The sequence below is a fragment of the Neofelis nebulosa genome, chromosome 16 (assembly GCF_028018385.1).
Source record: "Neofelis nebulosa isolate mNeoNeb1 chromosome 16, mNeoNeb1.pri, whole genome shotgun sequence".
In the NCBI taxonomy this organism is placed as follows: Eukaryota; Metazoa; Chordata; class Mammalia; order Carnivora; family Felidae; genus Neofelis; species Neofelis nebulosa.
The window spans coordinates 46,944,590-46,972,472 of NC_080797.1; the positions used below are offsets into that span (position 1 = coordinate 46,944,590).

Sequence of the window (27,883 nt, forward strand, 5' to 3'; positions counted from 1 at the left end):
AACATTTTAAATGAGGAAAATCGGTTATACAAAATTTAAAAAAATTATTAAACAAAATTTTAAAATAAAATTCAGATCCCAAACAATTACGAATCAGAAAATGGGTTTCTTACCTTTTGTTTCCAGAAGGATGTGGGCTGAACAGCAAGGTGGGTTATTCAATCTGACGTTATGAAAAATAATTGCTTCTTAGAAAGACTTAGAGGAGTTTTTCCTTGGTTAGAAAATAACAAACTAATTATAGGTTCCCTACACTATTCTAAGGAGACACAAATAGGGAGAGAAAAGGGGAACAATACAGGGCAGCTTTTTTAGTTCTAAAACAATGTGACTTTCTTCTAGTAGCTGCCAAAACAGGAGAGGTTTAGGACTCATTTCCTAAGACTGGAAAAAACAAAACAAAACAAAAACAACAAAGCCTACATCTCCCCTCACAGCTTCCAGCAGTCTGGACCCGCACCCCTCTATCTTTCATAAATATGCAGTCAAGTTCTCTCATCTTCAGACAGCCTATTTATGACACATTTCCCATCTCACTTCAATTCTGAGGTTGGAACTACTACGATTTTTAGTAGAGTACATCTTTCAACTCAGGTTTAATGCACTCAATCTTGAGTGAAGGCATTTTCATCTTGGTCTGATTTCCAACACATTCAATGAACACAGGCTTAAGCCTAGCTCACATTAACCTTCCCAAAATTAGTTGTTTAAAATACTTATGTTCTACACATAAAACAGAACTTGTCAGTTTTAATAGTAAAAATCTTTCCACTTCTTGAACATTGGATTTTAAATTCTTGCATAAGAACTAGTAATTTTCTTAGTCTATACCAAGCTCTTTACTTAAATAAAGAATCTGTTTTGAACTTAAGATCCCTTCCCTTCCTCCCTACATTCCACAAGGTTCATCTACTTGTTTTGGTTAGGTGCCCTTATGCAAATCTCTCTCGGGGCCCATTTCCTCTACCACCAAGATCAGGTCTAGTTTTTTCTAGGTCTGAAATTATGTCACCTGCATAGTGGTCTTAAATTCAGCTTCCAACTCTGATTAGCATCCAAGGCAAATGTTAAGATTTAGTTATTTCTTTTGGGTGCAAAAAATGTGTTTTGATGGTTTTTGACTAGCTATGAGGAAATCAAAAGAAAAAGATCAGGGATTTTAACTAAAAATCTACTTCCCCAATTCACTGAAAATTTAGCACCAAGGCGCTGTCAAGTAAAAAGACACAAGAAATAGCAGACTAAGCTATAAATCACTGCTTTGGTAGGTTTTGGATACAGAATAATCTTATGGTTGACAAGGGTTCACAGGCAAAATTTTAAAGCCCAGCTTTTTATTAACAATAATTCACTCAAATATAAGCAGTTAATATTCTAGTGTAGTATTCACATTTCAAAACAAAGTAATTTGTTTTTAATCTGTGAATTGAACATTTAATACTTACCAATTTTTGAGAAGAGCTTGACAATCTCCAACACTATCCCCAAGTTAACATTAACTAGTCACTACCCAAATTTTGCACAAAAACCTATGCTGTCTAGATTATCACCAAAAAATAAACATCTATAAATTTCTAATCATTTTTGTCAAAGTATGGGAAACTTATCTTTCAGAAACTAGATCATCCCATTTACCATATTATATACACCAAATTCCTTCTTATCTCCCTGAAGACTTTTACAATTAACATTAAGAGATGGCTAATACCATTTATTAGAGATTACCTTTCAAGAAGCTTTAATTTACTAATACATAACACAAGAATCAGTATCTTATCAAAGTATTAACGGATAGTCACCCACTTAAAATTTTACATGAAGAGGAAAAAGGACAACCATGCATAGTTTTTTAAAAAATGTTTATTTTTTTTTCAAAGAAAAACGGCAATAGCCAATTGGAAACCTACTTATTCTTCAACTCCAATTTTGTTCTTTAAATTTAGAAGTGACTTACTGATTTACTATTTTAAACAAACCCCCCCTTTCCCCTTTAAATGTTTACCATCTACTCGTGCTGAATCCTTCCAAGGAGATTGCTCCAGCGTATTATCTCCAGGTCCTCGCTTTGCTCCTTTTACCAAAAAATGCAAAACACAATTCCATCGTGCATCTTAAGGGCTCCAATCGTCAAAAATAGGAAAAAAAAAAATCTTTGGAATAGCCAATTAAGTTGAATAAAAAAAAAAAAAAAATCCACACGAATGCGGTTTGGTTGGGGCAGGAATCCACTCCTATGTTCCTGGTAATCTGATCCCGCTCCATGAATCCTTGTAATTCATCCTCCCTATCCTATCCACATTATGATTTGAATCCAATGATCCAGCTCCAAGGATTGGGATCCAGTGAGCCCTCTCCAATCCAAACCTTTATAACCAGCAAAACCAAAAAAGAGGAGGCAAAATGTTAGATACTGTAATCAAAAAAGGTTTCTGGGGAATGATGAGTTATGTCTGTCATCAGTTTAACAGATGTACATCAATAACTATCAAATTCCCCAAAACAAGTTTCTGAATGGTGTTCAGATAAATTTTAGAAACTTAATCATCATAGAGACTAATTGGAAGAAGCATTTTATATTTACAGTTCAACTGATAATGCCAACACTTGTTACTGTACAGCGTATTACAGGTTTTGTGGTTGCAAAAAGTTATGTAGTTGAAAAGTTTACTGGTATTGCTACCCACCCTAAGTCTAAACTAAACCTAATGCTCCCATCTGCAATTTAATTTGTAAATTAAAGTGTTTTAAACGAGTCAATTATGAATATTAGTTAAAAGGGGAAGGTGAGACTTAAAAAGTATTCCCAACTAGATTATCTACACCAATACATTGGAATTCTCTATTTTGCTTTCATTTTGTCTTAAAAAAATGAAATAGCAACGCTATATCAGTCACACAGAGGACATGCAGATTTAGCAGTATTGATATTATACTCTATCTGGTTGGAATTAAAGACACCCTGTACCCACATGTACACCAACAGCAGGTCACACATTAACAGTTGTAACTAAGCACTGTGACAAATTAGCCAGTTCTTCCCACATTAGTCCCTATTAAAACAAAAAAGGGGGGAAGGGAGCAAAATAAATTGTTACAAAATGGGCAATGTAACATTTGCCACAATTGCCAAGGTTTAAAGAGCAAAGCAATTGTAGCTAAAGATAACTGCATAAGATGTTTGCAAGTGTTTTAAGGTAGATGTATATAATCACTTTAAACCCTTGCCTTTTAGTATAAGGTCAATACTGCCAATTTCATCTGTGACAATAGCACTTGGAGTCATACCATTGCCTCCATTATTGATCTGATCCTCCTCAATCCTCCTTTTGACAATCCTAAAATGATTGAAATGTGCTCCACAATCCTTAATCCAAAGCATTCTTAATCCATCTCTTCAGATATGTCTACAGAAAGACACATGAAAAGCAAGATAAACATAAGAACTTCCCCAGGTAAGATAACCACAAACACCCCCCAACATCCCCAGTTCACACAAACCAGAGCAGAATAGACATTTACACAATATCACAGTCTGAAGAGCATGGAGAGTTAACTAAATTTAAACAATCCTGTCTATGACATCACTTAAAATACATTTTATCAGACATGAGGGGAATGTAGATGTTAGGAGCAAGGGGATATTACACAAGAATGCAATTCAACACTTTAGCCCATTCTGAACAAAACAGTTTGAATTAAAAAATGAAAAGATTGTACTGAGTAAAGGAAAACTGTATACAACATGGGTTCTACAAAAAGTGTCACCAATCATCTTATGTACGAGAGCGAGATCTGCTATGACGGGGAGAATAGCGTGGTGATCCTCTGCTTCTCCTTGGGGAATAACTGCGACTCCTGCTGTTGCTTCTGCTACGGCTTCTGCTACGACTACGGCTTCGAGATCGTGATCTTCCATAACTTGGACTTCTGGGCCCATCAACTTTAACCCGGATGTAGGCAGTTTCTCCCTATTGAATAGACAGAACTTTCGATTGAAAGATCTAAGCTTTCACCTGTCTTCAGGCATGCTGAACGAATACAATGTAACTAAAACCAGAAATCTGGTACTTTACTTGGACACCCTTGCCTGAATCTTACCTTCAAATTCCACTGTTAAGACCACTGTTTCCAATTCTGGCCAAAGAAAAGAGTAAGTGTAAAAAACCTACCTCATGGGATCTAAACTTAGTGTTATCCAGTTTTCGAACTGCATAGGTCATATCTTCTTTCCGTACAAACTCCACGACACCAGTGCCATCTCGGTAAACATCAGCATAACATACATCACCTGCTTCACGCATGTGATCCTTCAGATCCTGCCAGCTTCCACTTGGAGGCAGTCCTAAAAAGGTATTTTTTCAACACCACTCACTCTATATTTATTTCACATTAAACTTGAAATTTACACTAGAACAAAAACTACTTTAAAATTAATTAGACTCAAGATCCTAGGTTAAGAGCTGCTAAGATCCTGGAATCCAGAGTCCAAACTTACTTGCAAAGCAAAGATGTTCGTATTCTAGGTACTCAACCTAATAGTAAATAACTACGTGGTAACAGGTATATCTCCACTACAGTGTTCCTTGTTACTAAATTTACCCGAGCAACTAATTTTAAGACCTATCACAAAAACTTGCATTTGTCAACACTGCTCACGCAAAGAAAAACTTAAAAGTGGTTTCTGTCCCTTCTCAACAACCCACACGAACAGTAAACTCACCAGAGACAACCACTCTGTTTTCAGAACGCCTGGATGGGGGGCCATAGCGGCCTCGGGGAGCCCCGCCACCTCCACCCCCGCCGCCGCCTCGGCCGGTGCCACGGCCGCTTCGAGGAAACTCCACCCGCAGACGGTATCCATCGTAATCATAGCCGTCGCGACCATATACCGCGTCTTCCGCGTCTCTGCGTGATCATAGAAAGCAAAAGGCGTAAGAAAAAGGACCGGGAGGGGCAGCTAACTCAGTCGGGAACTAGCGGCCCCCCGCACATGCGCACCCAGCATGGAAGAGCCCACATGCGCTGCATAATAGGAATGGCCCCTCCCCCACCCAGAAGCACGCCAGGTTCCCGACCACTACACCAGCCCTCAGCGCCTCAGTTTCCCGCTCCGAGACCGAAAGTCCGCTCTGGGGACGTCCATGGGCCCAGTCACCAGAGAAGCCACAGCGACTCGGCTCCTTACTCGACTCCTGCATGGGCGACATCGTCTTACCCCCAACCTAAGAGCCCACCTCCCCATTCTTTGTATCAAGGCCTTTCCCAACTACTCCCAACTTATTGCCTCAAGGCCGCAAGCCCCGGGCCGCCTCACCGAGGGTCCTCGAACTCAACGAAGGCGAAGGGCGGTCCTCCGCGGCGATTCTTGAGATCGATGTCACGGATAGCACCGTATTTGTAGAACACGTCCTCAATGTCCTTGGTTCGGATGTCTGGAGGTAAGTTACCCACGTAGATGCGGCAATCGTTGTTCCCTGCCGGGCCACGAATCACACCACCTCCCGACATGGCGGCGACAAAAAGCGCGGACTCGAGAACAGGCCTTCCCACCAAGCCTAGCGCACGGCAGAGAGAGCCCGCAGCGACACCACGTCTCCCGCGGCCCCTCCAAAATGGCGCCTTTATCAGCTCGGCGCACGGATATGGGGGGAGGGAGGAAGAGAAGCGGAGGGAAGCAGCTATTCGATCTCAGTACGCACGCGCAAGAGCGTAACGGGTACTGCGATAGGTACGCTCACGCACGTGCGACGTCACCCTCCGCGCGAAGGGAGAAAAAAGTTCCCCGCGTTCCCGATTTGCGGAGTGGCTTGCCAGTGAAGTGACCAGTCGTTTGGTAAGAATTAAACACAGATCCATCGGTAAACGGGCTACTAATCCCTGACGAGTCTTCAAGGATAGTCAACCTTCCCAGGAATGAGTCCCTTTTAAAAACAAGTCCGCGCCTTGAAAGCCTTTGGTGAAACCTAGCCTTGAGCTGTGTCCCACAATGCTCTGCGGCGTTAACGGCCTTTGGCGGGAAAGAGTGCCGGGGGCGGAGTTAAAGGGGAAGGGACCTGGCCGTTGCTCCGTAAACGCGGACATTCTCGGAGAGTGCGGCTAGTCCAGGAGTTCCGCCGCTTGTGATTCAGGCTTGTGATTCAATCAGGGGCCGAGGCTTGACTTTGTATTCCCGCCCCTTCTCCTGCGCTCAGGCGGTGAGCTGCGTAGACAAGCGTCTAATTTAGGGCAACCCAGCTTGGACTCCTTGGTAAATACTTTGCACCAAGTACCGTTCCACCGTCGGTTTAAAACTTAACTTTGTATGGCTCAATTCAGCACACCTTGATGTAGTGGCGGTGGTTTGAGCTGTATTTAGTCAGCCAGGACTCAGACCTCAGCTTCTCTTTAATTGCCTAGCCCTACCGCAGAGGAGAGGTCCAGTGAAGGCTTGAAGAGTGACGTGCCTGTTATGCATCCAGCCCTTTGAAAGAACGAGAAAAGCGTGTGTGTGTATGCAAAATCTTGAAGTTTGTTCCCTTTTATGAACTCCTTCCGGGCCTCTCCGGTAATATAAACGAGCAAAATGGATGTGTGAGAACTGTGACCACTGGAGACCACTGTTGCTGCTCAGGACTGAGCCCTCTTGCCTGCTGGCCCAGGGAGTTAGAACTTTTTTAGAGAGACCTCTGAAGTCTGGATTTTTATGTGAAGTGTTGGGATTTTAAAATATTAGTAATGAGTTCAATTTTTAAGAAAACTCTGCAGTCATAAATATGCTAAAACATCTGCACCCTGTGTTTAAGGATGATTTTCTTCATATTCTGTATTTGTTTGCAACAGTCCCCAAGGATGTGTGTGAGGCAATTTACAGAGATACCATAACACATTATTAGAACTGGACCAAGAACTCAGGGCGAATGGGAAAATAAGCAGGGAGGGATTAAGGTGAAATCAGGGTGAGGTTACTACACAAAATGCCAGCAGTAATATCCTGATCGGTTCCTAAAGATGCACTGCAAGTCTCACTCCGCTCATTCCGGAAGTCATGATAAAGAAGGGAACACAAGTATATTCAAAAGTCTAAATGCCTTTGAAATTAGAAAATAAATAGGTTGTTTAGGAGAATGGCAGTTTTCTGAGTTCTAAAAGTTGACAGTGCATTTTACAAACGTCTGAGTGATCCCAAAATACAAATTCAATTTGATCCTCAACGGACCCATAGAGGATCTCTGGTTGTGTTTGAACTCTCTGTGATGGTTTCCAAAATTATGTGTATATGTGCATGTACTTTTTCTTCAAAGAGGATTTGAAATTGTAATCAGATTCTTAAAGGGGTGTCTAGATTCTCACAGGGGAAAAAGAAACCTCTGAAAATTTTAGAGGGAAGGACAGATTATCTTTCAGACCGTCCTTCACTGAGTATCCTTCAATGATATTCTTTGACAGTGAGCTTTTAATAAAAACAAAAGAACCTGATCATTTTTAAAATGAGAAGCTGACCAAAAAAGACACTATTTCAACAAATTGATTCAGTTTCTAGCCCTGTCCTATTCAGTTAGTAGCAGAAGAGATGAGAGTTTTTTAAAAAGTTGCAGGCATATCATGTATTGATTGGTTCGTTCAATAGTTATTTAGTTAGCACACTTTGTTATTTTATACCTCCACTTAAGAGTTATTCAAGTTCATCTGTTGAATAATGTTAATGATAACTGAAGTGATTTAAACATAGTTGCTTTTAATTTCAAGACATTTTTGTTCCAGAAAAATAAGAAAATTGTGAATTGGCTTTGATTTATTCTTTTCCAATTTAATGCAGTCATTTCTGATTTTGTTCAGTTCAGAGGAATACAAGTAGAATTTTTTTTTTTAATTTTTTTTTTCAACGTTTTTTATTTATTTTTTTGGGACAGAGAGAGACAGAGCATGAACGGGGGAGGGGCAGAGAGAGAGGGAGACACAGAATCGGAAACAGGCTCCAGGCTCCGAGCCATCAGCCCAGAGCCTGACGCGGGGCTCGAACTCACGGACCGCGAGATCGTGACCTGGCTGAAGTCGGATGCTTAACCGACTGCGCCACCCAGGCGCCCCTAGAATTTTTTTTTTTTTAATTTTAAAAAATTTTATTTATTTTTGAGAGACACGGAGTGTGAGTGGGGGAGGGGCAGACAGAGAGGGAGACACAGAATCCAAAGCAGGCTCCAAGCTCCGAGTTGTCAGCACAGAGCCCAACGCGGGGCCGAACCCGCAAACGGTGAGACATGACCCCAGCCGAACATGACCCTGACGCTTAACCGACTGAGCCAACCCAGGCGCCCCAAGTAGAATTTAATATAGAGTGAATGAGACATTCTTGTTCCTCTGTTGGCTCCTTTTATTGTATTTGAACGTAACCAAATTATAGGTTCTGGGGTCCATGATGAGTTCAGGATGTAGCAGGAAAAGTCTGGCCGTTTATCGAGATTTCCCAGGATGACATTAGTTTGGTGATTATTACAGTTCAGGGTGTGATAGTAATATCAATGTCCCAGAGTTGATTAACATATTTTAGTCCACAAGAACAAAAAATAAGAAAATAAACCAAGTCATTTGTTCATTTGTTGGGGACAGATTAATTTTTGGTAGCCAGAATGCTCAAATTATACAAACCAAAGATAACTATTTTGGCGGGTCTGGAAAGCATATCAGACAGTTGCTTAGTAAATGAGGAATCAAAGCAAAATGAGACGAATTGTTTTGAGAGATTTCATTCAGACAATGGCGAGGCCTGAAAAAATCCCTGCCCCATCTCAGAGTATGCCTCATCAAAGACAGGAAAACTCATACCCCCATGGGTTTTGTGGGTCTGTTTCCTGACAATGCTGGGTAAAGATTGGCAATTCTCTTTCTGTAGGCTAATCTGCACATAAACTTTGTCTAAACAGTATACTAGACAATGATTAGATTTCTGTGGACCAAATTACAGCCACTTCCACCTTGCCTCCTGAGATTATATCCTCATCTTTCTTGTTTGTTTGTTTGTTTGTTTTCAACGGTTTTTTATTTATTTTTGGGACAGAGAGAGACAGGGCATGAACGGGGGAGGGGCAGAGAGAGAGGGAGACACAGAATCGGAAACAGGCTCCAGGCTCCGAGCCATCAGCCCAGAGCCTGATGCGGGGCTCGAACTCACGGACCGCGAGATCGTGACCTGGCTGAAGTCGGACGCTTAACCGACTGCGCCACCCAGGCGCCCCTGTTTGTTTGTTTTCAAGTAGGCTTCATGCCCAGCGCAGAGCTCAGTGTGGGGCTTGAACTCAGGACCCTGAGATCATGGACTGAGCTGAGATCAAGAGTTGGGCCACCCAGGCACCCCCATCTTCATTTTAATTAAGGATTCAGAGTGTTTGTAAACTCCTCACTTACACATTCACTGGCAGTTTTATGGATTGCTCCCACAACCAACTAATCTACTAAGTATAGATTTTACTAGCTTAATTCTCAGAAACTGCCTTATTTTCAGCACTGTTGCTATTTATGAAAACTTCCTCAAAAAATTTTCAAGCCTTTTGATTCAATTTACTAAGTATATACTAGTGTCAGCACTATATTTTATTCTGGAAATAATTACTTGAAAAAAAAAAGAAAAATTCAAAGAGTTAATTACCATGAAAGTTGAAATTACAAGATGCAGGTTTTCAGTGATTTGCCAAACACTTAAATCTCTATACCTTTGGTGATAGTTATGAAACTCTGTAAACATACTGGAAATAATTGAATTGTACACAAAGCGAATGAATTGTATAGTATGTAAATTATAACTCAATAAAATTGTGTTTTTTTAATACCATTTTTAGTTTTTTAGTACCATTTCTCTAAGGGCATTGGGGATTAGGAGTGTTCTAGAGTAATTTGCACTGAAATACGTCTTTCCAAATCTGGAAATCCTGTTTTCCATACACACGTGTCAATCCCTACTGTCTTCCTTGGGGATAACTGTTATTTTTCTGGGCGAAGAGACCCAAAGATTAGGAGCACTTGATTCTGCTGTGTATAGGAGTTCCCTCCAGGAACAGTTCATTTGCATGACTCTATTCCCTTGTTCCGCTTGTTTCAGTGATAAAAATATTCTCTGAAAAAGGAAGAAATAGTATATATCTTTTTATTTCATTTATATTTGTCTCCTCTTTAATAAACTATATTGAGGACAGATTTCTACTATAACTTCCTACCAGTAAAATCTCTGTTAAAATGAATATTACTGACCATTTGCTGACTGCTTTTTGAAAGAGGTGGGGCATTAGATGAGCAGAATTAGATGAGAAGGTTTCTATGGAAACCTCGTCATGTTGCTACCAGTGGGTAGACCCAATGGGTACAAGCATTATTTTTCATTTCACAGCATAATAATGATGGCCACTTTACAGGCCCAAATAAGTCATCTAATAATACAGTCTTGGTAATCTTATTTTTTTTTTTAATTGTTTATTTTTTATTATTCTTGAGAGACAGAGAGAGACAGAATGCAAGCTGGGGAGGAGCAAAGAGAGAGGGAGAACAGAATCTGAAGGAGGCTCCAGGCTCTGAGCTGTCAGCATAAAGCCCAACACGGGGCTTCAACTCATGAGCCGTGAGATCTTGACCTGAGCCGAAGTCTGGTGCTTAACTGATTGAGCCACCCAGGTGCCCCTTGGTAATCTTATTTTAGGACTGGCTTCCCTTATTCTTTGATTCTTCTTGTTTTGTTTTTGGCTAATTCTTCCCATCTTTAAGGTCCCATTATTAATAACAATAGAATATGATTTTGCCAGAAAACAGCTCTTAAAATTGTCTGTTACAAAGATATATTTTCACCACGTCTTCTTCCTGTTACTATTATTACTCCCTTTTCCTGCTTAGTTCTTTCTCTTAAAAATTAAAACTCTATTCATGTTGTACATTCCCTAATTGGGGTAATTGGCTCTTTAAGGAATTTTGTTAAAAAAAATATGGCAGACGGGCACCTGGCTTGCTCAGTTGGTAGAGCACACAATTCTTGATTTGGGGGTTGTGAGTTTGAGCCCCATGTTGGATATAGAGATTACTTAAAAATAAAATCTTCAGGGGCACCTGGGTGGCTCAATCGGTTAAGCGTCCAGCTCTTGATTTCAGCTCAGGTCACGATCTCATGGTTCATGGGTTCAAGCCCCACATCTGTGCGGATGGGGTTGAGCCTGCTTAGGATTCTCTCTCCCTCTCTCTCTACCCCTCCCCCTGCTCACTCACTCTCAAAATAAATAAACGTAAAAAAATCTTTTAAAAAATAGCAGATATGCTTTATTTGCTAGAAATGCTACCCTTTTTTGACAAATAGTGTGAGTCCTATGTAAATATTAGCTATGATTATTAGTAGTAATAGTAGTATTATATGTTAGTGCTGCCAAGTATTATATTGGAAATAATTTCTTTTTAAAATTTCTTTTTAATATTTATTTTTGAGAGACAGACAGAATGGGAGCTGGGGAGGGGCAGAGAGAGAGGGAGACACAGAATCCAAAGCAGGCTCCAGGGTCCGAGCTGTCAACAAGACCCAGTGTGGGGCTCAAACTCACAAACCCTGAGATCATGACCTGAGCCAAAGTTGGACGTTTAACTGAGCCACCCAGGTGCCCCAAAATGTATCTTTTTAAAAAATGTGTATTTATTTATTTTTGAGAGAGCACCAGTGGGAGAGAGGCAGAGAGAGAGAGAGAGAGAGAGAGAGAGAGAGAGAGAGAGAGACATAGAATCTGAAGGTGGGCTCCAGGCTCTGAGATGTCAGCATAGAACCTGACGTGGGGCTCAAACCCACGAACCATGAGATCATGACCTGGGCTGAAGTTGGACGCTTACCAGATGGAGCCACCGAAGCGCCCCGAAATAATTTCAATAAAATTTTTTATTTGAAGTTTTGAGAGTATGACTATTTTTTCTTTATTGTTTTAAAAGATATTCCAGGTTAGCTGAAAACTCTTAGAATTACTTTTCTAGACTTACTTGCAGAGTGGAGTAGCTGCAACATAGACTCCGTGGCCCACAAGCCTAAAATATTTACCATGTGGCTCTTTACAGAAAAAGTTTGCCAACCTCTGACTGAGAGGAAAAATAACCTGCTTTTGTTATTTTTTTTAATACTTAAACCTAATTCAAAAATTCAGTTTTGTCATGGTCTCTCTCTCTCTCTCTCTCTCTCCCTCTCTCTATAGTGTTTTTGTCATGGGTAATATCTTACTTACATTGCTAATATTTGTAAACATAAGTAGTACGCTTTTCAAGTGACTCATTGTTTACTCACGCTTCATCAGCCATTACTGCAGTTTAGGGATAGGGTACCAAGACCTGCTGGCAACCAACTGCCCTGCCATTTGGACCAGCTTTGAAGAGGAGCTGTTGCTCTGCTTCTTTGGGCTACATTCTTTTGTAGCCTAGTGGACTCAGGATTGCCAGTGCAAGAGTGCAGGTCTTTGGAACCATTCTTGCATGGAAGTAATGTGACCTGCAAAGAGTTCATAACAGGCTTTGGTCTAAGGAAGTATCTGTTAATGTCCACTCACTGTGGGGTTTGCAGATGAAATTTCTAAAAGTTGCAGATCGTCTTCTACAGTTCTAGGATCCCACCGGCTTTTAGGCTGGTGTTGGTACCATCATGCTGGACTTCTGGGTAGTCTATAATCTAGACCCATGCCCATGAGGTTCTTCCTTGTCTGGCTCACACCTGCTTGCATGTGTCCAGGAGCCACTCTGCCTCACCAGCTGCGATTTCTTCCAAGTTACTATCTACTCTCCATAGAATCCAGACTGCAGGGGAGAAAAATTCTTTCCCTTGGCTCAGAGTCTGCATTTCCTGTCTTGGAATCTGTCTTTATATAAGATGATTGAGAATGAGAACGTTTGCCTTTAGAGGAACTTCCTCTCTTTTCTGCAGAAATATAACCTCTCCCTCCAACTCCACCAGAAAATTTCATCAGGTCATAATGGGCTGACATTGATGTATTTTCTGAAGTCTGGATTGTTCACAATTTAAACCACATGTAGGACACTCTCAGTACATAGGCAAGGACGAACCTTGCCAGCCCAACATAGTCCAGTACATTTTTCCTTTTCCGGTTCCTCTAATAAGAGCTGAAAAACAGGTCTCAATAGCCTTTATGTAACCTTTTGGATCTCAGTTTGGACAGTGCAAGCAACAGCTTAAACAAGCCATCCCCACAAAAACATATCTACATTAGTAATGAGGTAAGAAGTATTTCTATCCATACGTTCCTAAGCCTGTATAATAATTTTATAGAGGCATGGCACGAATTCACCGAAAACAATTTATATGCCCAAGCAGTATTTTCAGCTTCTCAGTCTAAAATATCTGCATTTAGAAAAAAGCTTTCTTTATAGTTTTTCTCAAAATGAGCAAGTGGGTGTTGCTTTAAATTGGTGCAACTAGAAAGCCCCATTAGGTAGGCTTCTTAACACAAAAGAAACAGTCTAAAAGATTACTCAGATCTTTCACCTTTTTGGATACAATAACTGCTTATCACTCTAACGTGGTTTTTTAAGCCTCAACTAAATCCAGGTTTTAAAAAAATTGTAGAAATTTCTTTTAAAAAGTTTATTTCTAAGGAATTTCTACACCCAGCATGGAGCTTGAACTTTAACCCTGAGATCAAGAGTCTTATGCTCTACTGACTGAGCCACCCAGGTGCCCCTAGGCATTTCTTCTAATACTGTTTTCTCAAGTCACAGTTCCAGAAAGTTTCTTATAAACTCTTAGTTTGCAAGTACACATAGGAATATTTGGGGCTCCAGTTACAATTCCATGTGACAATGTATTCTTCAAATACTCTAATTGCCCTTCCAACAATTTATTTATCTAGATGTTGATGCAGCAATTTATATTCAACTATTTGAATGCCAAAGCCATACTGCCACAGATTCAGTCTTCCCTGTGGAGTGCCGATCATTTTTGAGCCTTTCTCCTAAATCAAAGGAGGTACTTGGGGATAGTATAAAGTAACAGAGGCTCTCACTAAGCATGATTTGCACAGTACCAAGTTAGTAAATCAGTTTCCAAAGTTTACACCACTATAAACAAACAGTAAATAAACATGCTTCAACCAACTTCTGTTTGGTAAGGCTGCAGTAATACAACGGTCCCAGAAATTTCAGTGGCTTAACAAAATAACCAAGGTCTCACTTGTTACGTAATGGCAACCATGGGCAGGCAGTGGCATTACTCTCTGTGTCCTATTCTGGAATCCAGGACTCTGGTGTGGTGGAAAGATGGGCTTCTGTTGAAATCCCCTGTACTATTTACTAGCTGTGTGATTTTGCACAAGTCCCTTAACGTAAGCCTCTGTTTCTTCATCTGTAAAATGGGGATAATAATAGTACTTCCCAGCGTCGATGTAAAGATTAAATGTGATAGCATGTAGAAGTCAACTAGCAGTAGAATGCCCTTCACACAGAAGTTCCCACTAATTTTACAGGGGTTCATATTCAGGCTCTGAAGACCTATGCCCTTGGATTATCACCTTTTGTGGTTCAGTTGGTGGTCCCCTGTACTATTCTTTGGGGAAGGAATAAGTGAAACTCAACTCTGTTTTGCGACTAACTTGATATTGTGGGTATATAGCTTAGTGGAAAGTAGGTTGAAGTTCTTGTCTTAATTAAATTTCTCTGTTTGTTTTCAGGGGGGAGATATGGCCTATGCTGTGGGGGAAAAAAAAAAGTTCTGAAATTCCCTCCACATATCACATAGAGAAACAAAAGTGTCCCTGGCCTCTAGTCAGATGCAGGATGTAGCCTCTAGTGCTAACCAAATATATAACTGGAGGGAATGTGATGTAGCTCTTTTGCCTTTCTATGTTTCTGAAGAATGTCTCCCTTGTGGAAAAGCTGACAGGATGATAAAAACCTCCTGATTAACGTAATGCTTTTCTCTGTTGCTCGGGGCTTGTGTGTGTGTGTGTGTGTGTGTGTGTGTGTGTGTGTTTTAAAACTAACTAGTTGGAAAAACATCTTCGGTTTCTCCTTGCTGATCTGTTTCTGAGCAGTGACATGTTCTTATAACAGTACGGACTTTGGAGGTGAGCAGATTTGAATTTGAATCCTGACACCTTCACTTACTAGTTATATTATCTGGACTAATAAATAAATGTCCTTTTGTTCACTTATTCATCTGTTCGTGGATTCATTCTCATTCTGAACACTTATGGAACACCCTTACTCTGTCAGGCCCGAGGCTGGACTTCAGGGGTACATGACACTTATCCTGACAGTGTGCCTTTGGTCTACCACGGCTACAAAGTTTCCTGACCACTCACACCATCATTAAAACATTTCTGAGCACAAATCTCTCACGTATGTATGTTTTTATATATTATATGCATGACTTTTACACTATTGTGTACATAATAAGACATTTGATTAAAAAACATACAGTACTGGGCCGCCTGGGTGGCTCAGTTGGTCAAGTGTCCGATTTCGCCTGCGCTCAACTTTTCACCTTGGTTTTGGCGCAGAAGGAGCTATGCTCTGCTATGCTGTGCTATAGCTATTGCTATAGCAATAGCTATGCTATTTCATTCTTCTTCACCATTTTCCCTTGCGAGGGAGACACCATAACAGGGCCCGTATTTACCAGTGATTCCGACCTTCTTGGTGCGTTTAGCCCTGTCCCCACAAACTAGGTTTGAGCCCACAGAGGAAGAGACATAGTTGAACTTCACTTTCTTCATCATGAAAATCGTGGCGATGAAATCTGTCTCATGTTATTGTTGCTCGTTTATTCTCTCAACAGATTTCATTGAACACTCTCCAATATTAGATTCTGAGGGACCGGAGAGGTAGTGCTAAATGTTGTTTTTAACATCTGAGGGGAGATTTCTGTTGGAAGGGGTTACTATTCATACTCACTTATGTTTCAGTTGATATTCAACATATTAAAATTCTTAAGTTTTTTTTATTTTTAATATATATATATTTTTTACCGTTTATTCATTTTTTGATAGAGACTGAGAGTGACTGGGGGAGGGGCAGAGAGAGAGGGAGACAGACTCTGAAGCAAGCTCCAGGCTCTGAACTGAGAGCACAGAGCCCGACGTGGGGCTCCAACTCACGGACCATGAGATCATGACCTGAGCTGAAGTCGGACGCTTGACCGACTGAGCCACCCAAGCGCCCCTTATTTTTTTATTTTTTTATTTTTTATTTATTTTTTTATTTATTTTTTTTTTTTATTTTTGGGACAGAGACATAGCATGAATGGTGGAGGGCCAGAGAGAGGGAGACACAGAATCGGAAACAGGCTCCAGGCTCTGAGCCATCAGCCCAGAGCCTGACGCGGGGCTCGAACTCACGGACCGCGAGATCGTGACCTGGCTGAAGTCGGACGCTTAACCGACTGCGCCACCCAGGCGCCCCTTATTTTTTTATTTTTAAATGTTTTTAATGTTTATTTGAGGGAGAGAGAGACAGAGCGTGAGCAGGGGAGGGGTAGAGACAGAGGGAGACGGAATCCCAAGCAGGCTCCAGGCTCCGAGCTGTCAGCACACAGCCCAATGCGGGACTCAAACCCATGAAGTGTAAGATCATGACCTGAGCCGAAGTCGGACGCTTACCCGACTGAGCCATGCAGGCGCCCCCCAAAATTCTTAAGTTTCAAAGTTTAGTTTTTCTTAAGTCTTTAAGATCAACCTTAGGTTGATAACATCCATTATTTTTACTTATTCTATGACTAACGTTCAATTAATATTTATATTTAAAAGATAAAATCCTCAACATTTTGCATGCTAAATAAGTAGTTCATCAACTTTTAAAGTAATTATATATCGAGGTGCCTGGGTGGCTCAGTCAGTTGAGCGTCCAGCTTTGGCTCAGGTCATGATCTCATGGTTTGTGAGTTCAAGCCCCACGTCGGGTTCTGTGCTGACAGCGTGGACCCTGCTTGGGATTCTCTGTTTCCTCTCTCTCTTCCCCTCCCCTGCTCACACATTCTCTCTCAAGAATAAAGAAAACATTAAAGAAATTAAAGTAATTACATGTTTAACTGATTCTCTCAAACCCTTCAGATTCCTAATGTTACTCCTACATCAGTTAGGATTCAGTGCAGAAAACTGAAACACTCTGGGTGTTTTAAGCAGAAAGGGGTTAAATACAGGAAATTAGGTACTTGCAAAATTGTTGGGAGCAATGGAGGAGTGGGTTCAAGGCATACCTCTTGGTGTGATTCCCCGAGCATTGCAGAACCCATCAAGAATGTTGCTTCCCCCGCCACAATCAGGAAAGCGGAGACAAGGAGGCCAGAACCTGAACTACTGAGACACAAAAAATCCAGCATCCTGCCTAGGATGCCATTCGGAAGTCATAGTAGCCACCATCACATTGCCTTGTCACTGAATTGTGCTATCTGACTGACACTGATGCAACTGCTTCTCAACACTCGAGAAGCTAGAGACTGGACACTGGCAACCTCAGATTTTACCAGCACTACACACTGCAAAGTGTCTATTAGGAAGATGGACCTTGCCACACTTCTATCTTCTGTCTTACTTGGTCGTTGTCACTCAGGGGTCGGTCGTGATTCTTCTAGTAAATTGAAACCCTCAAGAGGAAAGGTGTCATGCCTTCTTCTTTTCAGCCTGTAGCACAGGCACAAAGAGGTTGCCCAGTAAATACACACCGATGCTTGGGTATTCAGTATATTGATATTTGATACTGTCATTTTGATGTCTTGCCTTTGACTGATTATCCCAATCTTCCATCTCCTTCAGCTTAATTTCTGGTATGCCAACCATAAGCAACTGAGCGTGTGCAGTAAGTATTATTGAAGTGGGAGAGAAGAGCTGGATCATTTCCATTGGCAACTGGTCAGAGACCTTCAGTGTGGACATTACTATGTAGCTATTTTGCTGCTGATAATAGATGTTTAGATAATAGATGGTTGTCTGTAGCAGAAAGTTTTACGGTTTGTTGTATTAGGGCTTCAGTACATCTAATTGATATAATTCATTGAACCCAGAACCCTGGGTGCAGAAGTGTGCTGGGAATGGTACCCATATATACCACTTATGGCCATCATGAAAATCTAATACAAAACGAAATTTCCTAACGTAACACTCCTTACCAACCCAATAATTATACAATTCCATGTAGAAAATTAACCAAATTCTCTTCCACTTTTCAGATTAAAATCATAAATATTAAACCTTTCTAAACAAGCAGGATTCCAGAAGACTCCAGATTTTCAGACGGTACAGTATGGACATTTTGGTCCCATTCTCATCTCAAAAAACATGAGGATAAAGACCAAATACAAGATCAGTCTTGGATAAAACGTACAAGACATCTGAGGCCTTAAGCCATCCAGGGAAGTAGAAAGTGGGAAAAGTAGAAAATAGAAAATGGAAGGGGGCAGTAGATGACTCAGCAGACTGGTAGAGTCCCAGAAGGGCAAACCTAAGCACCTGAACCACAAGCCAAACTCCCTCACACAACCCATGAAAGAGAAACAGGGTACCATGTTCGTAGGTGGTAGAGGCTGACACCATGATAGAATCTCTGGAAAATTTCAGTTTGACCAAAAGCAGAAGAATTGTAGCCAGTTCTTCCTACGGTCAAGTCCTACTCATATATATGCTGCTTTCAGTCAACTATGTGGTGCCTACTTATAAATATGAATGGCCAGTCAAGAACTCCCAGATGTTTGTTTGTTTATTTATTTATTTATTTATTTATTTATTTATTTATTTTTATTTATCTTTTAATATGAAATTTATTGTCAAATTGGTTTCCATACAACACCCAGTGCTCATCTCAACAGGTGCCTTCCTCAATGCCCATCACTCACTTTCCCCTCCTCTCCACCCCCCCCCCCAACCCTCAGTTTATTCTCAGTATTTAAGAGTCTCTTATGGTTTGCCTCCTTCCCTCTCTGTAACTTTTTTTCCCCCCTCCTCCTCCCCCCTGGTCTTCTGTTGAGTTTCTCAGGATCCACATAAGAGTGAAAACATATGGTATCTATCTTTCTCTGCTTGACTTATTTCACTTAGCATAACACTCTCCAGTTCCATCCATGTTGCTACAAATGGCCAGATTTCATTCTTTCTCATTGCCAGGTAGTATTCCATTGTATATGTAAACCACATCTTCTTTATCCATTCGTCAGTTGATGGACATTTAGGCCCTTACCATAATTTGGCTATTGTTGAAAGTGCTGCTATAAACATTGGGGTACAAGTGCCCCTATGCATCAGCATTCCTGTGTCCCTTGGGTAAATTCCTACCAGTGCTATTGCTGGGTCATAGGGTAGATCTATTTTTAATTTTTTGAGGAACCTCCACACTGTTTTCCAGAGCGGCTGCACCCGTTTGCATTCTCACCAGCAGTGCAAGAGGGTTCCCTTTCTCCACATCCTCTCCAGCATCTATAGTCTCCTGATTTGTTCATTTTAGCCACTCTGACTGGTGTGAGGTGGTATCTGAGTGTGGTTTTGATTTGTATTTCCCTGATGAGGAGCGACATTGAGCATGTTTTCATGTGCCTGTTGGCCATCTGGATGTCTTCTTTAGAAAAGTGTCTGTCCATGTCTTCTGCCCATTTCTTCACTGGATTATTTGTTTTTCGGGTGTGGAGCTGGTGAGTTCTTTATAGATTTTGGTTACTAACCCTTTGTCCAATGTGTCATTTGCAAATATCTTTTCCCATTCCGTCGGTTGCCTTTTAGTTTTGTTGATTGTTTCCTTTGCAGTGCAGAAGCTTTTTATCTTGATGAGGTCCCAACAGTTCATTTTTGCTTTTAATTCCCTTGCCTTTGGGAATGTGTCAAGTAAGAAATTGCTGCGGCTGAGGTCAGAGAGGTTTATTCCTGCTTTCTCCTCTAGGGTTTTGATGGTTTCCTGTCTCACATTCAGGTCCTTCATCCATTTTGAATTTATTTTTGTGAGTGGTGTAATAAAGTAGTCTAATTTCATTTTTCTGCATGTTGCTGTCCAGTTCTCCGAGCACCATTTGTTAAAGAGACTGTCTTTTTTCCATTGGATATTCTTTCAAGAACTGCCAGATGTTTAAAGAAAATGTCCAACAAGAAAGAGGGAGACTAAAGAAAATAAATAGGAAAGAAGGAGATCATGCATGTATATATGGTGTATATATGAAACAATCATGGAAAGGAACACTTTTTTTTTTTTTTTTAAGTAGGCTTCATGCCCAGCACAGAGCCCAACATGGGGCTTGAACTCATGACCCTGAGATCAAGACATGAGCTGAGATCAAGAGTGTGGCAGCTAACTGACTGAGCTACCCAGGCGCCTAAGAAAGGAACACTCTTGAAACTTCAAAGTATGATAGTAAGAATTAAAGAAACAAAACATGGGGCACCTGGGTGGCTCAGTCGGTTAAGTATCTGACTTCTGCTCAGGTCATGATCTCATGGTTCACAAGTTCAAGCCCTGCGTCAGGCTCTGTGCTGACAGCTCGGAGCCTGGAGCCTGCTTCAGATTCTGTGTCTCCCTCTCTCTTCCCCTCCCCTACTTACACTCTGAATTTCTCCCTCCCTCTCTCAAACATTAAAAAAAAGAAGAAGAAAAAGAAACAAAACAGAAGAATTGAGAGATAAAATCAAGGAGACCTCTCAGAAACTAGAAAAACAAATAGATGACAATAAGGAGAGAAAAGGTAAGAAAATCAGAGAATTCAAGCAGGTTAAAAAGTACTACTGAGTGTCCTCCCCCCACCCAAAAAGGCAAAATGGTAGGGAGAATGTTATCGAGATAGTACAAAAACACTTTCCAGACTAAAAGGTATGAGTCTTCAAATGGATAGAGACCACCAAATGCCTAGCACCATGAACAAAAAGGAAACTCTTACCAAATTATATCATTGTGAAATTTTAGAATCCTATAGATAAAACATTCTAAAAGCTTTTAACAAAAAAAACAGGTCACCTACCCCCACTCCCAGCCCTGAATCGGAACATTATTAGATTTCTCATTAACAACACTGGAAGCTAAAACAACAACAATGGAACAATTCCTTGACGTTTCTGAGTAAACATTTGTTTTCAACGTTCAATTCTTTACACATCCAGACTCTTGATCATGAGTGAAGCCAGAATTTTCAGTGATATACCTTCCATTCATTATTTCTCAGCAAGGTGCCAGAGGATATGTTTCACTAAAAGGAGTAAACCAAGAAAAAAGAAGACATTGGTTGCAGAAAACAAGAAGTTTATGTAGAAAGAGACAAAGGAATTTCCAGCATGATGTCAGAGGACAAACCCAGGAGGACAATTCTGCAGCTCTTTTGAGGACAGCTAGTTTAGATTGGAGCAGGACTGGAAAACTGCTGGTGTGGTGTCTCTAACAGGAAAAAAGTAACAGATCATCTAAAAAACTTGACCATGTTAAACTTCTACTGAAACATTTCAGGTGTGCCTTGGTGGCTCAGTCAGTTAAGCATCCGACTCTTGGTTTCAGCTCAGGTCATGATCTCGAGGGTTATGAGTTCGAGCCCCACATCGAGCTCCGTGCTGACAGTGCAGAGCCTGCTTGGGATTCTCTCTCTTCCTCTCTCTGCCCCTCCCCCACTCACTCTCTCTGTCTCTCTCTCTCAAAAATAAATAAACAAACTTAAAAAAAAGAAAAAGAAACATTTCTTTTTTTTTTTTTTTCAACGTTTTTTATTTATTTTTGGGACAGAGAGAGACAGAGCATGAACGGGGGAGGGGCAGAGAGAGAGGGAGACACAGAATCGGAAACAGGCTCCAGGCTCCGAGCCATCAGCCCAGAGCCTGACGCGGGGCTCGAACTCACGGATCGCGAGATCGTGACCTGGCTGAAGTTGGACGCTTAACCGACTGCGCCACCCAGGCGCCCCGAAAAAGAAACATTTCAATACTGAGGAGTATTACAAGATTTAATGGTAAGTTCAGAGAAATTTAAGTGCATGAAAAATGAGATTTGTGTGCCTATACAATGGGTGTACCTATACAGTGGGATAATTTAATTACAATTAAAAGAAATGAGCTATGAAAAGACATGGGTGAGTCTTAATGCATACCGAGAAGGGAAAGAAACCAGTCTGAAAACACTAAATACTGTATGATTCCATTTATATGACATTCTGGAAAAGACAGAACTACAGAAATGATAACAGATTGGTGGCTGTCAGGGGCTCAGGAGGAGGGGAATGAAGCTATTAGGGTGATGAAACTATCCTGTATGATACTCTAATGGTGAATATAAGACATTAAAACCTGTAGAACTTTTTCAAAAGCCCATAGAACTTTATAGCATAAAGAGCATAAAGTTTAATGCATGCAAATTTTAAATATCACTTAGGAGATTGAGGGAACCCAGTACAAAATGCAGAATCTAACAAACGATTCTAAATATATTGCAAATATATGAAGCAACTTCTCTGAAGGTGGTGGGAGAATGAAGATCTGACCTAAGTAACTTTGGAAATGAGTGCAGTCTGTAAAACTAAAGACAAAAGGAACTGTACATAAACTAATTGCTTCCCAGGTTAATCATTCTGAAAAAAACTGTGTGTGTGTTGGAATTGAACCAGCAGGTAAGTGGATGGCTGATAGTGAGAGCTATGTTGTCCTTGTCAGAATAGGAGCTTACAGATAAGCAAGGGGAAGAACTAGAATGATCCCTGTGGTAACGGGATAGAGTTGGAGATGGTATGAACTCATGTTTATATAGCTACATAAAAAATATTTATAGATATGTATGTATACATGGTTTAGTACACCATGTGTATCTCCTATCTCTGTCAGCTGAGAGGGCCTAGAAGCAAGACACCCCAGTGGCAGTGAGCACACCAAGCATCCAGATCTCGGCTTCTAATACTATTCTCCAGTAGAAGGAGCCGGGACTCGTTAGGGAAACGACTGATTCCAGAACTGGAGCAGGAAAAACACAATATGAGCCTGTAGCATTTTCTAGTGCCAGAAAGTAAGAGAATGCTTTAAAAAAAAAAAAAAATCTTGCTACGATGGAGATATGTCAAAGGAATACAGGTGGTACCCGACAGAACTCCCAATGGCCAAGCTGGGACAATTTAAACAATAATGAAAAAAAAAAAAAACTTGTAATGGATTATAACCCAAAGTATAAAAAATATATATCCACGGGGCCCTGGGTGGTTTAGTCAGTTACACATCTGACACTTGATATTGGCTCGGGTCATGATCCCACAGTTTGTGGCCCTGTGCTGACAGCAGGGAGCCTGCTTGGCTCTTTCAAAACAAATAAATAAACTTAAAATATATATCTGTGAGTCCATACTGTACAAATAAATGATTGAATAAATGGGGAGAATAGATACATCTCCCATATAGAAGAATTCCAAATAATTTATGTAAAGCTAACTCCTCATTCATTAAGTGTGGGCTGAACATAGTGACTTCCTTCCAAAGAGTACAGTATAGAAATGGGGCGGGGGGAAGAGTTAATGTTATAGCAGTAAAGCTGGTAAATATTCCCTTAAGCCAGGGGGTCAAGGTTAATGCCAACATATCAATAACATGATATGCTTGATGATAACATACTCTTGGCATGATGTGATGAGAATGGTCTTCTTCCCCAAAATAAATTACCCCGGCCTAATCATAAAAACATAAGACAAATCTTAACTGATGGTTTCCTACAAAATACCTGGCTAACGTTCCTCAAAACTGTCGAACTCATAAAAAGGAGGGTCTGTGAAGCTCTTAGGACCAGGAGAAGTCCAAGGATACAGGATTCTGGAACAGAAAAAGAAAATTAGGGAAAAACTGAGGAACACTGAATAGAATATTAAGTTTAATAATGCATCATTACTGATTCATTAATTGTGACAACTACACCCTAGTGTAAGTAATGTAAGTTGTTAATAATAAAGGAAACGAGGTGAGGGCTTTATGGGATCTCTCTGTTATATTTTTGCAATAGTTCTGTAAATCTAAAACTGTTCTAAAATAGAAATGTTTATTTTAAAACTGAGTTAATTATTAATTCCAGGAAAACCAAACAGACTTACAAGAGATGAAGTAAAATCATTGTATACTATTGGATCAGCCTTGAACAATATTTACATAGTCATGGTAACTAAAATGTGAAATGTGGATCCGAGCAAAAATTGTGATTTTACTATATTTGGAAGTTGGATAGGGGATGTAAGAAAGTAAACACTCTCATACATCATAAGAAGTCACTGAATATCATCTGCAACTGATGAGTCAAAAGAACAGTATATCACAGAAACGTGGAGGCAATTACAAGAAGAGCTAAAAGAATGGAAAATGTTTACTACTGGAATTGACCAGGAGCAATTGTTTTTTGTTGTCTCAAGTTGCTGTTTCACTTTTTAAACTACGTTTAAAAACATACTTTACATTGGGGCACCTGGATGGCTCAATTGGTTAAGCGGCCAGACTCTTGATTTTGACTCGGGTAATGATCACAGGGCTGTGGGATCGAGCCACACATCGAGCCCCATGTGTCTGTCTGTCTGTCTGTCTCTTTCTCTCTCTCAAATAAAAACAAACAAATAAAATTTTAAAAAGAGCATAGTTTACACTGCAAAGCATGGAATACTTTTTTAAAAATTTATTTTCTTTTGAGAGGGAGGATTGGGGCGGGGGGTGGGGGGGGGCAGGCCGTGTGCTGGTGCATGCACCAGCAGAGGAGGGGCAGAGAAAGAGAGAGAGGATCCCAAACAGGCTCCATGCTGTCACCTCGGAGCCTGATGCCGGGCTCCAACCCCATGACCCGTGAGACTATGATCTGAACCAAAATCAAGAGTTGGAAGCCACCCAGGTGCCCTGGCATGGAGTACTTAAAAAGAAAAAAAAATTTTTTTTAACGGTTATTAATTTTTGAGAGACAGAGAGAGACAGGGCATGAGCGGGTAAGGGGCAGAGAGAGGGAGACACAGAATCCGAAGCAGGGTCCAGGCTCCAGGCTGTCAGCACAGAGCCCAACGCGGGGCTCAAACTCACGAACTGAGAGATCATGACCTGAGCTGAAGTTGGATGCTCAACCGACTGAGCCACCCAGGCACCCCATAGGCATGGAGTACTTTAATAAAAAATTTAAAATATCTAATGACAGGTTTGTGAGATGGAGCCCCACGCTGACAGCAAGGTGCCTGCTTGGGATTGTCTCTCTCTCCCTCTGCTGCTTTCCCCCGTGCTCTCTCTCTCTCGCTCTCTCTCTCTCTCGCTCTCTCTCAAGATAAATAAATAAGCTTAAGAAATATAACTTAAAAAAATCCAATGACATTAAACATTTCAAATTAAAATCACAAATTTGATAGGTTAAATTCTCTAATATGTTAGCTTTTCTAAAACGTTTCAAACATCTACATCCTCTATACCTTTATAGGATGGTAAGATCTCTTATCTAAGAGAAGCCAACCGACCAGACTTATTTAAAGACTGAGGACCACAATATGGTTATAGATTGGAATTACAATAAGATATTCTGTACTGAGACATTGGTTCCTAGTTACTAATTCCACAATGATTCTACCTAAACTTCAGGTTTTCATGCTAATCTCTTCCTGTCCCAGGAATGCGGCCTTCAGACACAGGCAGGAGAGGCTCCTGCTCTAGTCTCAGCACATAGCACAAATACACATTTATTTTAAAAACACAGGCACCTTGGGGCACCTGGCTGGCTCAGTCATTAGAGCATGTGACTCTTGTTCTTGGGCTTGTGGGTTCGAGCCCCATGCTGGGTGTAGAGATTACTTTAAAAAAATCTTAGGGAGGTGCCTGGGTGGCTCAGTCAGTTGAGTGTCTGACTTTGGCTCAGGTCATGATCTCACAGCTTGTGAGTTCGAGCCCTACGTCGGGCCCTATGCTGACAACCCAGAGCCTGGAGCCTGCTTCTGATTCTGTGTCTCCCTCTCTCTCTGCCCCTAACCCATTCGCATTCTGTCTCTGTCTCTCTCAAAAATAAATAAACATTAAAAAAAATTAAAAAAAAAATCTTAGGGGCATCTGGAGGGCTCAGTCAGTTAAGCCTTCAACTTCAGCTCAGGTCATGATCTCACGGCTTGGGGGTTTGAGCCCCAGGTCCAGCTCTGCGCTGACGACTCAGAGCCTGGAGCCTTCTTTGGATTTTGTGTCTCCCTCTCTCTCTGCCCCTTCCCCACACGTGCTCTGTCTCTCTGTCTCTCAGAAATAAATATTTTTTTAAAACTTCGAAAAAATCTTAAACAAAACCACAGGTGCCTCGATTTTGTTATGTAGATTTTACCAAGTATTAAAAAATCCCTTTTCCCCTTAGGAAAGGGGATATGCCTATTTTAGGCATAAACAGGCCTCTGAATGTGGTAACTTTCTTTCTTTCTTTCTTTTTTTTTCCACATAAGTGGTAGTACCTGCTACATATAGAAGAAGAAAAAACCAAAAAACCCCATGAGTGCCTCTGTTACTCTCGATTCTATGCTCAGTGTGGAACCAGCATGACTTCTAAATATCGACCCTCGTGTCAGATGCTCTTCAGGCCCCAGATTGGCACTTCTCCACAGCTTCTGCCCAGTGTCTGTGAAACAGAATGGGTTGTGCTGCTCTCTGTGTTGGGGACAGAATGCTGTGGATTTGAGTGGCAGAGGGTTTAGGTAAGAGAAAAGACAAACTAACTTGTTAAGTCCTTTCTCTCAGACGGCATAAATGCAATAGATTTTTACATAATGTAGCATTTCCCAGTCGTGCTAAAGATCCATTTCTCTTGCTTCATGTTCCTTTTGTGGTTCACACTGGTTAGTGTGGCATTTGCCAAAGTTACACAGAGGGACTGAGAAATATGTTGAAATATTAAACAACTCCTATTACTCTTAAATGGGCATGTATGTAGGTAATATGACGTGAAGCATGATAAAGATAACTTACATTATCACTAGATGGACAATTGAATGCTAGAATTGAGAACAGTTTTATTTTTGTAAAAATATTACAGTTTGACACTCCTGGCTGGCTCAGGCAGGTAAGCCTCCAACTCCTGATTTTGGCTCAGGTCATGATCTCAGGGTCGTGAGATGGAGCCCCGCATCAGGCTCCTCGCTGGGCATGGAGCCTGCTTGGGATTCTCTCTCTTTCTCTCTCTCTCTCTCTCCCTCTCCCTCTTCACCCTTTCCCCCACTCATGCTCTCTTTCTAAAAAAAAAAAAAGGTTTAATTAAAATTTCCAAAAAAATTAAATTAAAACATCAGTTTGAGTATTTTAATTTATTTAAAAAACATTTTTTTAATGTTTTTGAGAGAGAGAGAGTGTGAGCAGAGGAGGGGCAGAGAGAGAGGAAGACTCAGAATCCGAAGCAGGCTCCAGGCTCTGAGCTGCCAGCACAGAGCCTGATGTAGGGCTTGAACCCATGAACCGTGAGATCATGATCTGAGCAGAAGTTGTATGCTCAATCAACTGAGCCACCCAGGCACCCCTAGAGTATTTTAATTTAAAGGTTGGTGTTTATTTATCATAATTTTAATTAAAAAAAATTTAATGTTTATTTTTGAGAGAGAGAGAGGCAGAGAAAGAAGGAGACGCAGAATCAGAAGCGGGCTCCAGGCTCTTAGCTGTCAGCACAGTGCCCAACACGGGGCTCGAACTCACGAGCTGTGAGATCATGACCTGAGCTGAAGTCGGACACTCAACCGACTGAGCCACCCAGGTCCCCAATTATAATTTGGATTTGAATTTCAATGGATAATTTTTAATTTTTAGAGGAAACTCCGAAACATGACTATAACTTTACATTTTAAATATTTGACATTTACTTTAACATTTTTGATGAAATGTATATATTTTGAATACAATTACATTTTGTTTTTTAATCTTTTTTTTTTTTTAACGTTTTTTATTTATTTTTGGGACAGAGAGAGACAGAGCATGAACGGGGGAGGGGCAGAGAGAGAGGGAGACAC

At 40.8% G+C, this 27,883-nt stretch overlaps 1 protein-coding gene and 1 long non-coding RNA gene across 4 annotated transcripts; one reads left to right on the forward strand and one right to left on the reverse strand.

The window, feature by feature from the left end:
* Positions 1–1,842: 1,842 nt before the first annotated feature.
* Positions 1,843–5,636, reverse strand: SRSF1 (serine and arginine rich splicing factor 1). 3 transcript variants are annotated; one of them, XR_009255230.1, is made up of 5 exons: positions 5,315–5,636; positions 4,721–4,905; positions 4,170–4,342; positions 3,286–3,404; positions 1,843–2,364 (listed from the first exon to the last, which is right to left on the reverse strand). XR_009255230.1 is itself a non-coding variant. In XM_058704691.1 (4 exons), the coding sequence occupies exons 1-4, from the start codon at positions 5,506–5,508 to the stop codon at positions 3,366–3,368; spliced, it is 591 nt and encodes a 196-aa protein (XP_058560674.1). In that variant the 5' UTR covers positions 5,509–5,636; the 3' UTR covers positions 1,843–3,365. The 3 variants fall into 3 exon arrangements, 2 of the variants coding, with proteins under 2 accessions (XP_058560674.1, XP_058560673.1); XM_058704691.1 differs by having other exon boundaries at positions 1,843–3,404; XM_058704690.1 differs by having other exon boundaries at positions 1,843–3,968.
* Positions 5,637–6,000: 364 nt separating this feature from the next.
* On the forward strand, positions 6,001–9,805 carry LOC131497950 (uncharacterized). Its single transcript, XR_009255232.1, has 3 exons — positions 6,001–7,830; positions 8,071–8,984; positions 9,206–9,805. It is a non-coding gene; the product is annotated as an uncharacterized LOC131497950 (long non-coding RNA).
* Positions 9,806–27,883: the final 18,078 nt, after the last annotated feature.